We start from the raw sequence: 12,885 nt of genomic DNA on the forward strand, positions 1-12,885 counted from the left end.
CATGGAACAGATTTTTTCATGAGTACTGTGGCAAAGATAATAAAAATCTTGTTCAAAAAATGACTCTGGTAAAAATGGCTGAGAATTTGCCAAACAAAAAATGAGAACAAAAATGAAACCTTTGTCAAGTGTGGTTGCTGAGGCCTTACCAACCATGGTGGCTAGAGATAATGGGGGGTGGAAGATGGATCCAAACTCTGTACATCCACCAACCTACCATTCAAGGAAGCTTGTGATGTAGAAACAAACCCAGGCCCATATACATGCCTTGACTGCACAAGACCCATGATGTAAGCACACACCTTTCCAATGCAACCACTTCAAAACTTGGGTACACTGAAGTGCACCAGTGTTAACTGTAGTGCAACTTTTCTTACCTAAAAGCCTATGTGTATATTATGTATTCTAAGAATTCAGCTTCATGCGTTCTTTCATGATGCCACTGAACTGCAGAATACTTAGTTTGTATTTTGTGTTAGGGTGTTTTTGGCAGCAGTTTGGGGTATATGCTGACAGTAGGTCAAATTTGTTGTGTAGTGTTTAGTGTCGATACCCTTGATTTCCAGTTACCATATTTAGAATTAAAATCTAAGTATGATGATTGGAAATCAAAGATGTAGAATAAGTTGGAACTGTACATGAATTGGAGAGTAGGAGACAGGACCTAACGAGTGTTGCACCTTCCCTGTATGCTACAATTAGGTAAATACACACATTGACACTGAATAATATACAACAAACTCAGCCTGCTGTCAGCATACACCTAATACCACTAACAAAAAATAAATTGTGAGTCTCTACAGAGAGATCTGGAGAAGGTCTGGGAGTGGAGTCAGAAGTGGGGAGTGGACTTCAACATTAAGAAATGTTGTATAATGGAATTTGGAGAATGGGAAAAAAAAAATAGTATCGGGACAATATAAAATCAGTGCAAAGGAAGTAAAGAAAGTTGGTCCTGAAAAGGACCTAGGAGTAATAATCACCAAAGACATATCCCCAGACAAGCAGATAGATATGATAGTCAGAGAAACCTACAATTTGTTAAGATCAATAAAGGTGGCTTTTAATTACTTGGATGAGGTAATGGTAAAGAAAATACTAGTCATACAGATAAGACCAAGATTGGAGTACACAGCAACATTATGGACACCCAGTACAAAAAAGAATAGAAGGAAAATAGAAAGTATCCAAAGAACAACGATAAAGATGGCACCAACACTTTCAAAATTGACATACAAGCAAAGATTGTCTAAACTGGAACTACCAACCCTGGAACAAAGAAGAGAAAGAGGAGATCTATTGGCCATTTACAGAATTATGAAAGGCATGGAAGTTCTTGACAGAGAATACCTATTAAAGTGGGATAGAAGAAAAAGGGACATGAAAAGAAACTCAAAAAGGACAGTTATAGAAGAAATCTGAAAAAAAAAACTTTCCACACAGTGTGTCTGGAACAAATTTGACAAAATAGTGTGTGCCACCATACAAAAATTTAAGGGGCAGTAGAGGCCAGTGCTGCCCTAATGTTCATCTAATTTTTCTTTATTAAATGCACTGTGCTCTCATTTACATTAGATAGCTTTCCAACAGCAGAATTGCACATATTACCTGCCCTACACTTGTCTAGCAACTCCAAATCCATCACTTTAATCTTTTCGGATGGAGGATTTCATGCGTGAAAGAAAAATGAGAATAGCTCAGAGATAAGAGTTCTATTTGGGAAGAAGTGATTAGTGGTGTCCCTCAGGGATCAGTATTGGATCCAATAATGTATGCTTTTTATATAAATGACATTGATGAGGGTGTAGAATGTTACATGAACTTCTTTGCAAATGGTGCAAAACTGCTTAGGAAAGTAAGTAGTGAAACTGACTGCGAGAGGGCTCTGAACAGAGTTTGGAAATGAAGTCAGAAGTGGGAAGTGGACTTCAACATTAAGAAATGTGGCATAGTAGAATTTGGAACAAAAATAAAAAAAAGAATATCAGGACAATATAAAATAGATACAAAGGAAGTAAAGAAAGTGGGTTCTGAAAAAGACCTGGGAGTAATTATCACAAAAAACATGTCTCCTGATAAACATATAAAATTGTCAGAGAAACTACAAATTGCCAAGATCAATAAAAGTGGCCTTTACCTACTTGGACAAAGAAATGATAAAGAAAACATTAGTCATACTGATAAGGCTAAGGCTGGAGTACGCAGTGACACAATGGACACCCAGTACTCAAAGGAATATAAATAAAGTTGAAAGAACCCAAAGTGCAATTATGAAGATGGCCCCCAAACTGTCATATGAGGAGAGATTGTCAAAACTGGAATTACTGACTTTTGAACAAAGAAGAGAAAGAGGTGACCTGTTGACGAATCATGACAGACATAGAAGTCCTTGATAGAAAAGACTTACTAAATTGGGATAAGAGAAATACAAGGGGACATGAAAAACTTAAAGGACAGTTATAGAAGGAATCTGAAAAAGAACAGCTTTCCACTCGCTACCAAAAAGAATACAAGGAAAATTGAAAGAATCCAAAGAGGAACTACGAAGATGGCCCCCACACTTTCAGAACTGTCAAACAAAAAGAGATTTTCAAAACTATAGTTACTGACCCTGGAAAAAAAAGAGGAGAAAAAGGAGACTTGTTGACCATCTATAGAATCATGAGAGATATGGAAGTCCTTGACAGGGAAGACTTACTAAATTGGGACATGAGAAATACAAGGGGACATGAAAGGTAGCTTAAGGTGCTGCAAGAGAGAGGGGTGGGTGGACTGTGTACCTGGACCTAGAGAAGGCATACGATAAAGTACCTCATAGTTGACATGTGTGAAAATTGGAGCATGTTGGAGGACTGAGAGGCAAACTCTTAGAAGGAATTAAAGACTTGAAGGAAAGATAAATGAGGACAGTAGTAAAGGACAAGATGTGAAGCTGGAGAGTGCTAACGAGCAGAATACCACAAGGTTTAGTGCTTGCACCAAAAATGTTTCTTGTCTATGTTAATGACATGATGGAAGAAATAACAAGTTATGCCAACATGTTTGCAGAAGATGCAAAAATCTCAGAGTGAAAAATGAGTAGGACTGTGGGATATTGCAAAAAGATCTAGATATTATTTTTGCATGGAGCCAAGAATGGGAAATGAATTTCAATACCCAAAAAATGCAAAGTACTGGAAATGGGCAATAGCAGCAAAAGGCCATCCTTAAACTATTCCTTCAGAAATGAACACATTACAAAAGCAAAAGGGGAGAAAGACTTGTGTTGATAAAAGACACCTGACAGACATATCAGCAGGATTGTAGGAGAGACATATTGACTGCAGAAAATTATAGTGGCATTTCATTATATGGATGAAGAGATGATGAAAAAATTCATTGAAACCCTGATACATCCAAGACTGGAATATGTGTCAGTAGAATGGTCTCCACACAGACTGAAGGATATAAGCAAGATTGAGAGAATACAAAGGGCAGTAACCAAACTGGTCCCCAGCCTGTCAGGTAAACTAAGGAAGGACTAAAAGTACTGGGTCTACAAACTTTGAAAGATCAAAGAGAAAGAGGTAACATGGTTACAGTGTTCAGGTCAGGAAAGGGGATAGATTGCATTGATAAAAGAGATCTGATTAAAGATTGGAGGGCTTTAAGAAGTCATGGAAGTAGGACCACATGTCTAAAGGATATGAAGAAATACAGTTTTCCATATAGATGTGAAAATGTGTGGAATAGGTTAGAAAGTGATAAAGCCCAAGCTCAAACAATACATGAGTTCAAATCTATGATAATTGGAAATTAAAGATATAGATGAAGTTGGAACTGTACATGAATTTGAGTCTAGGTATGTTTAAAAATTAGAGAATAGGAGATAGGACTCAATGAGCATTGCTCCTTTCCTGTATACTTCAATTAGATAAATACACATACAAATACACACAGACCTAGTGCTTTTAGTCTTTCTTCGTATAGTTTATCTGCCCTAGCCAGGCAGATAGTCCATATGAGGAAAGACCGAAAGCACTGGGTCTGCCAACTTTAAATGATCAAAGAGAAAAAGGTGATATGATTACAGCATTCAGATCACTAAAGAGGATAGATTGCATTGACAGAAGAGATCTGATTAAGGATGGGAGGTCTTTAAGAGGTCATAGTAACATATTAAGACATGTCTAAATGATGTGAAGAAACAGTTTTCCATGTAGATGCATAAATACTTGTAATAGCTTAGAAGGTGATATAGCCCAAGCTGGAACAATGCATGAATTCAAGTTTAAATATGATAATTGGAAATCAAGAATATAGATTAAGTTGAAACTGTATATGACTTTGAGGCTAGGTATGATAGAGTAGAGATTAGCAATTGGGTAAATACACTCATGCTTCAGGATCTGATGGGGTCTCAAACTAAATACTTAAAAAATGTAATGAAGAAATGTCAGAAAAAATTAAGCTTTATTTTATATCTTAGAAGAAGAAAAAAAACATAGTGCTGCTTCATTGGAAAGGGGCTGTAGTACCACCAATTTACAAAGGGGGAAGTAAGGAGACACCATCAAATTATAGGCTGATATCACTGACCAGCACAATAGTGAAATTAAATGAAAGATTGATGTACCAAATATCTTGAAGATGAACATTCTGACAGATTGGCTTAATATCTGGAAGGTGATGTGTGTCAAACCTTTTAAACTTTTATTTGAGTGATTGATGTGCTGCAAGAGAGAGGTCTGGGGTGGGCTGTGTAACCTAGACCTAAAGAAGGCTTCTGATCTTCTGATATATTACCTCAGTTGTCATAAGTGGAAATTGGAGAACTTAGAGGCAAACTACTCAAATGGATGAAATGTTTTTTGAAGGGAAGATACACAAGGACAGTAGTAAAGGATAAGATGTCAAGATAGAGAGCAGTAACAACTGGAGCTCCACAAGGTTCAGTGTTTGCACCAAAGATATTTCTTGTCCATGTCAATAACTTGATAGAAGGTACTACAAACTATGCCAATATGTTTGCAGATGACTCAGAAATCATGAGATGTGAAAAACAAGGAATGTAGGCTATTGCAAAAAAGATCGAGACACTATTGTTGCATGGAACCAAGAATAGGAAATTAAACTCGATACCAAAAAATCCAAAGTACTAGAAATGGGCAATAGCTGCAAAAGACCATCCTTAAACTATTCCTTGGGAAATGAACCCATTACAAAAGCAAAAAAGGAGAAATATTTGGGAGCATTGGTAGAAGACAACCTGTCACTTGATACATATCAGCAGTGTTATGGGAGAGACTTGTGCAGAAGGTTAAGATGTTTTTTTACCATATAGATAAAGAGATGATGAAAAGAAAATTAAAAAATTATCAAAACCCTGATCCAAGACTGGAACATGCATTAGTTGTATTGTTCCCACACAGGATATAAACAAGATAAAGAGATACAAAGGACAGCAACCAAACCAGTCCCCACCCTGGTAGTTAAACCATATGAGAATGATTAAAAACACTGGGGTCTTCCAACTCTGAAAGATCAAAGAGAAAGAGGTGATATGATAACAGTGTTTAGGTCACAAAAATGGATAGATTACATTGGCAGAAAAGATCTCTTGATTAAGGATAGAAGGGCTTTCAGAGGTCATGAAAACAAGTTAAGGAAGAGTATATGTCTAAAGGATGTGAGGAAATACAATTTTCCATACAGATGCATAAATACCTGTACTGGCTTAGAATATATACCCCAAGCTGGAACAATATATAAATTGAGGCTAGATATGATGAATTGAAGATTAGGCAGTGGGACCCAATGAGCATTGCTCCTCTCCTGTTTACAACAATGAAGTAGATACATCAGAAACAAATAAAACCCATTAAGTAACCCTTGTAGTAGCAAAATACTTCAACTTTTTCATTCTCCACATTAAATGGCTTCAATCTTCTGATTAGTTGTGTAGCATGGCTTGCTTGTATGTTCTAGGCAGGTGTTATGCGCCGCATCCTGAACTACTCCAACAAACACCCATGGCTGTATGCTGTGTACGTGGTTGTCATTGCATTGCCTGTTGTTCTTATCTTCGTCTTCTGTTGCACCCAGGTAATGCTAGCCTATGTTTTTATTAGATTTCAGTGTTGGTAGGAGAAATATGTAGCAGAAATGCTGTTTTTGCTTAGTTCAGTGTAGCATATAAATACAATAAAATGAATGTACAGTACACTTGTATGGGAAAATTTCATAGAATATTTTCTGTAGCATAATTTTTGTTATAGTTTTTAAAACAAAAATATATTATAGTTATATTGTCATGCTTTGGAATTTTGAGATACATAAAATTATATATGTATTTTGAAGTTATTTATTATCAATGTGTTAACATAGGACACAAAGGAAGAAAAGGCAGCAGCACTCCGCAAGAAGACAGATGAACCCACAGAAGATGATCCTCAAGATGACAATGAGGCTGATGGAGAAGTAGCAGCAGAAGGTGGTGAAGAAGGGGATGCTGAAGAGGAAGCTGAGGGGGAAGGAATTGGGGACTCTGAGGAAAAGGCTGAAAGCAATGAAGAAGGGCAGGAGGAAGAGGAGGACCAGACACAAGATGAAGAGAAGGACGAAGCCATGGAGGTTTGAGTTTGCTTTACTTAATTCTGATTTATAGGAAAAGAACAACACACATGGAGTATGTATTTACCTACTATATGGTAACATGCAGTCAATACTTTAGGGACATTGGGTAGGGGAGGGGGAGGCAGCCTTATGGACCAGGTCTATTCATCATTCTTCTGTGTCATTTTAAAATTTCTACTCGGCAAGGAATGGTGATAATTTTGTATTTCTGCTATCTCTTTACTATGATTCTACCTCGTCCTGATCCCTCCTGTGTTTACAAGGGAGAAGAATGATGTTACTGTAATCCCATGCATATAAAAGAAATTGACTAAATGGGACAGAATAAAGGGACTAGTGATCCCTCACTTTCTCCTATGATGAATAAAGGCATAAGAGGGTTGGGTCTGACAGGAGGAATCTTGCTAGAACCTTAGAAATTGGGTCATTAAATGTGTGGATATGGCACTGTTATTAGTAGAAGGGAAGAGATTGGTATGCTTGTGAGAATAAAGGTGGGTGTGTTAGCATTTAGTTGAATTATTACGGAAAGGAGAGTTTAGGAGCATGTATTTACCTAGTTTTATTTTGCAGGAGTATATGGGAAATGAAATGGATGGGAGGGATTTCTATGCCTTTTTCTTTTTGGTTACCCCCTGTGTAAGGGGGAAAAAGCCTTTGCTATATGTATGTATGTATTTTGCAGGAAGAGAGCTATGCTCGTAATGACCCACTATTGTATCTTTCTGCATCCATTTTTTTCTTAAAGTCAGGTATAGTTTTAGCACTCACTGTTTCCTCATTCAGTTTGTTCCAGATATCTGTGTGAGAAGCTATTCTTTTTCAGATCTCTTCTGTAACTGTCTTTCTTAAGTTTCTTCTCATGTCCTCTTGTATTTCTACTGTCCCATTTTAGTAGGTCATCACCATCAAGAATTTCCATCCCTTTCATGATTATGTAGATGGTTATCAAATTCCCTCTTTCTCTTCTTTGTTCCAGGGTTGGTAAATTTAGTTTATCCAATCTTTGTTCATATGTCAAATTGCAAAGTGTTGGTGTCATCTTTGCTGTTGCTCTTTGAATTTTTTTTATTATTTATGTATTTTTGAAGTGAAGTGAAGGCAGTTGTTAAGATGATGAAAGCAGGTAAGGCACCTGGTCTGGATGGATGCCATGCAGAATGTCTAAAAAAAGAAAGGAGGTACAGTGATGGTGGACTGGCTGGTGAGTTTATTTAATGTTTTGCTGGAGAGAGGGTAGAGTGGTGGAGGACTGGAGGAGTGCCTGTATAGTTCCACTTTACAAGGGAAAAGGGGACATGTGTGAATGTAGTAGTTTCAGAGGGATTAGCTTGTTAAGGGAGGATCTTGATTGAGAGGATTAAGAGAGGAACAGAGGGAGTAATTGGTGAGGAACAGTGTGGATTTAGGACGGGTAGAGGTTGTGTAGATCAGATCTTTGTGGTAAGACAGAAATGTGAGAAAGCTATAGGAAAGGGGAAGGATGTTTTTTGGGCTTTTATGGATCTGGAAAAGGCTGACGATGGGGTAGACAGAAAGGCACTGTGGGAGGTTATGCAGATATACGGGATAGGAGGAAAGCTTCTGGGAGCTGTCAAGAGTTTTTATGAGAGTAGTAGAGCTTGTGTCAGGATTAGAAATGGAGAGAGAAAGTGGTTCGAGGTAAAGGTGGAACTTCGTCAAGGATGCGTTATGTCGCCCTGGCTGTTCAACTTATACATGGATGGGGTAGTGCAAGAGGTAAATGCAAGGGTAGTGGGTCAGGGATTGGAGATGGTTAAAGAAAATGGAGAAAAGTGGGAGGTGAGCCAGCTGTTGTTTGCAGACGACACTGCGCTTGTGGCAGGATCGGAGGAGGGATTGAGGAAGTTGGTGACAGAGTTTGGGAGAGTATGTGATAGAAGAAAGCTAAAGATAAATGTGGGTAAAAGTAAGGTGATGAGATGTACAAGGGGTGAAAGTGGCAGCAGACTGGAAGTGAGCATTAAGGGAGAGCAACTGGAGGAAGTGGATAGTTTTAGATACTTGGGTGCAAATGTGGCAGGAAAAGGTGGAGGTAGAATGTAGATTGAGAGAAGCGAGTAAATCCCTTGGTGGATTAAAGAGTGTAATGAGGAATAGACATTTGGGAATGGATACTAAGAGGAGACTGTATGAAGGAGTGATTGTGCCAACAGCACTGTATGGGGCAGAAACATGGAACATAAGAGAGGAAGAGAGAAGGAGTTTGAATGTGTTTGAGATGAGGTGTCTGAGAAGTATGATGGGGGTTACTAGGCTAGATAGAGTGAGAAATGAGGTGAGGAGAAGAACAGGGGTGGAAAGGGAGTTTGGAGATGGGGTTGATGAAAGAATATTAGGATGGTTTGGACACATGGAAAGAATGAGTGAAGAAAGACTAGTAAAAGAGGTATGGAAGGCAGATGTGGAGGGAGTGAACATGAGGGGACGTCCTCGGATGAGGTGGATGGATGGGGTGAAGGGGGCTTTGGGGAAGAGGGGAATGTCTGTTGAGGAAGGACGGGAGAAGACAGAAGACCGGTGAATGGAGAATGGTTGTATATGGATGATGTTGTGATTGCATGAGGTGGAGTGGGCGAGGGGATGGGGGGTGAGGTAGTATGTGTGAGCAAAATTTGACGCAGCCCGAAGGGATTTCTCCCCGTCTTCTTTTATGCAATGGGTGGACGGAGAGGGGGGGTCGACGATTTAATGAAGCGGCCTTGCTGTGGATGTGCTGTGTCTTGCGACACTGCTTCTGACCCAGGGCAGTGGACAAGGTGCAGGGATGACCCGTCATCCAGGAGGTGCTAAGATAATAGGGAGGGTGGAGGGGTGTTGAGTGTATTCAGGGATGGAATGGGTAGGAATGATTTTATGCCTTTTCCTTTTTGGCTTCCTTCCTTGTAAGGGGGAAAAAGCCTTGGTATGTGTATTTATTTATTTATTTATTTCGTATCGGTGTAACTAATATTTTCTTTACCATTTCTTCATCCATGTAGTCAAAGGCTATTTTCATTGATCTGAAGTTAAAAGTTTCTCCAACTATTTTGTTGACATGTTTGTCTGTTGCCATGTTTTTTGAGATAGCTCCTTGGTCTTTTTCTGAGTTTACTTTTTTTTTTTTTTTTTTTCTCATACATATACCAAGGCTTTCCCCCCTTACAAGGGAGGTAGCCAAAAAGGAAAAGGCATAAAATCATTCCCACCCATTCCATCCCTCAATACACTCCACACCCCTCCACCCTCCCTCTTATCGTAGCACCTCCTGGATGACAGATCATCCCTGCACCTTGTCCACTGCCCAGGGTCATAAGCAGTGTCGCAAGACACAGCACATCCACAGCAAGGCCGCTTCATTAAATCGGCGACCCCCCCCCTCTCCGTCCCCCCATGCCTAAAAGGAGAAGACGGGGAGGAATCCCTTCAGGTTGCATCAAATTTTGCTCACACATACTACCTCACCCCCCATCCCCCACCCATTCCACCTCGTGCATCACAACATCATCCATATACAACTATTCTCCATTCACCGGTCTTCTGTCCTCCCCCCCCCTCCTTCCTCAACAGACATTCCCCTCTTCCACAAAGCCCCCTTCACCCCATCCATCCACCTCATCCTAGGACGTCCCTTCATGTCCTTCTTGTTCCACACACCATCTCTGCACACTTTGTGACTCCCTCCTTGAACCATCCCCATTCCTCCACACCTAGCTCTACTCTATCCTTCATTCCACAGCACTACTCAAATATCTCAAGTGCCAGTCGCTACTCCCCTGAATTCCACAGTATAAGTAACACAACAGTAGTTGTTGTTGTTGTTGTCGTTCCCTAGACTGTCTGTCCGAGCAGTCCCGTCTCCCCAAGGAATGCCACAGCCAAAACTGGGTTTTCCCACAAATCCTTTATAGAGTGTATGTTGTGTTGTTTGCGTGCATGATTGTGTATAATGCAAGTCTTCCATTATGTGTTGTATGGTATGGGGCGAAGTGTTACATCCTGGGCAGCTGTTCACAACATCCAGCCTCTTCTGGTAGCTTAGAAGTGCTGGGTGGTGGCCGCACCGCAGTCTGGCCAAGTGGACTCTGTCCTTTCGTGGGAGAGAGGATTCGGAAGGGTGGATATCAGGGGGTCTGGCATGCAGCAGTGTGTTGTCTTTCAGTGTGTTAATGGAGCGGTGAGTGATATGATTATGAATATGTTTCCGGAGGCTGGTATTTGGTGGTTGTGGAGGAAGAGAAGAGAGTGTTTGTGTGTAATAAAGATCTTTGGTTGTTGTTTTAATGTTTCTTGGTGTGTGTGGGTGTTCTGCTATGTAGTGTAGTGGGTGTGATGTGTTTGTGGTGGCTGCGGCAAGTGTTTGTGTGCCTCTCATGTCGAGGTGGTCCTTGAGTTTGAGGACTTTTGTTTCATGGTGTAAATGGTCTGTAGGTGTTGTATTTGTGCAGCCTGTAATTGTTTTTAGGGCTTTGTTTTGTATGATTTGAAGGGTGTTGTGGTGTGTCTCACTGAGATTAGGAGCCCATGCAGGACTCGCATAATTCATCATTGAGCGTATGCATTGTTTGTATATTGTTATATTAGTTTCTTTGTTTTGTCCAAATGTTGTTCCAGTGATTGACAGTGCGTTAAGTCTAGGTGTGCATTTGTTTTTTATGTTTGTGATGTGTTGTTTGAAAGACATGGATGTATCGTTACACCAAGAATTTTCGGTGTGTTTGTGTGTGGTATTAGAGTGTTGTTGATGTAGAGATGAGGTATGTATTTGTGTTCTATTGTCCAGTTTGTGAGAAGTGTTGCTGTAGATTTGGTTGGAGCTATTTTGAGTCTGTTTGTGATGAACCATGTGTTGAGTGTATCAAGGTATGGCTGGATTATTTCTGCAGCTTTGTCTGTGTTACGATGTGTGCATGTGATTGTTATATCGTCTGCGTAGGAAGAGATTTGTATTTCTGAGGTGTCTGGTGTGGGTAAGTCATGCATGTATAGATTAAATAGTGTGGGGGATAGAACTGAGCCCTGTGGTACTCCATTCTTAATGTTTCTGATGTGCGATGATTGACCATTATATGACACGTAAGCATTCCTACCTGCCAGATAATTGGCCAGCCATCTTTTGGTGTTATTGTGCATGTTTGTGTTATATATTTTATTTGTTAGGTTGTGGCGGGGGGTAGCATCAAAAGCTTTACTAATGTCTAATGTTATGAGAAGTGTTCTGTGGTGGGGCCTATCTGAATTGATGCCATCTAAAATACTTTGTGTGAGGTTTATCAGAAGAGTGTTTGTGGAGTGTAGTGGCCTAAAACCGTGTTGTGAGTCAGCAAGGGGAATATGTGGTGTGACAAGTTTTAGTATTAGGCGTTCAATGACTTTAGAGGGGGTGCAGAGAAGTGTGATTGGGCGGTGCGATGTTGGGATTGTTGGGTCTTTGTTCGGTTTTGGAATGGTGATTATTTTACCATGCTTCCAGATGTCGGGTATAGTGTTGTGTGAATAGCTGTAGTTTGCAATGTTTGTGAGTGTGTGTATACCTTGTGGTCCAATGTGTTTTAGGTGGATGTTGCTTATGTTATCAGGGCCACAGGCAGATGAGTGCTTGAGATTATGTATTATGAGTTTTGTCTGACTGTCTATGAAGGGTGTATAGTCTGAGTCTGTGGGGAAGTCTTTCTTACGTCGAATGGTGCGTCGGTCGTCAGGGTGAGAATTGAGATAGCTTGTCTGTGCAAAATGACGTATGAGTGCGTTTGCTTGTTGTCTGTTTGAGGGTAGATTATCTGTTGTTGTGATTATTGCTGCGTGAGAGCGTATAGTGTTACTGTTGGATAGTGTAATGCTGTTGAGTGTTTTGTACAATTTGCTGGTGTTTGTTTTGTGATCAAGTGTATTGATAAAGTTTTGCCAATTTTGTGTTTTTTGTTTGTGTATTTTATTAGCAATCACAGTGTTTAGTGTTTGTATTTGGTCTGCTATGTTTTGAGGGATAAGTGTGGGGGTATCGTGTTTAAGTGTGTCACGTCTGATGAGGTCATGGATTTCTGGTGTGAAGTTGGGGTTGTGTGATTTTCTGTTGCCTCTAGGGATGTATCTCTTGTCTGCATTTTGTATGATTGTATTAAAAGTGTGCACAGCTTTGTTTATGTTTGTGATTGGTGTACTGTTAAGTGTTTCAAAATGTTGTTCTGTCTCTTCAGTAAAAGCTTCCCAGTTAGCTCTCTTGTAATTGGTGTATGTGTGTCTGTGGCCAACTGGGGTGCATCTTGTTTT

General features: G+C 39.9%; 1 protein-coding gene across 6 annotated transcripts in view; it reads left to right on the forward strand.

Moving 5' to 3' along the window:
* Positions 1-12,885, forward strand: part of LOC143033492 (calnexin-like) — a 179,658-nt gene that overhangs the window by 140,717 nt on the left and 26,056 nt on the right. For 5 of the 6 annotated variants that reach the window (XM_076198996.1, XM_076198994.1, XM_076198995.1 and 2 more), the window contains exon 11: positions 6,367-6,612. In XM_076198996.1, coding sequence (XP_076055111.1) covers positions 6,367-6,612 — 246 coding nt within the window. Of the gene's footprint in view, positions 1-5,967; positions 6,085-6,366; positions 6,613-12,885 lie in introns of all 6 variants that reach the window. The other variant, XM_076198991.1, reaches the window with a different exon arrangement.

This window comes from Oratosquilla oratoria, chromosome 15 (genome assembly GCF_046742065.1).
Source record: "Oratosquilla oratoria isolate Oo_2021 chromosome 15, ASM4674206v1, whole genome shotgun sequence".
Lineage (NCBI taxonomy): Eukaryota > Metazoa > Arthropoda > Malacostraca > Stomatopoda > Squillidae > Oratosquilla > Oratosquilla oratoria.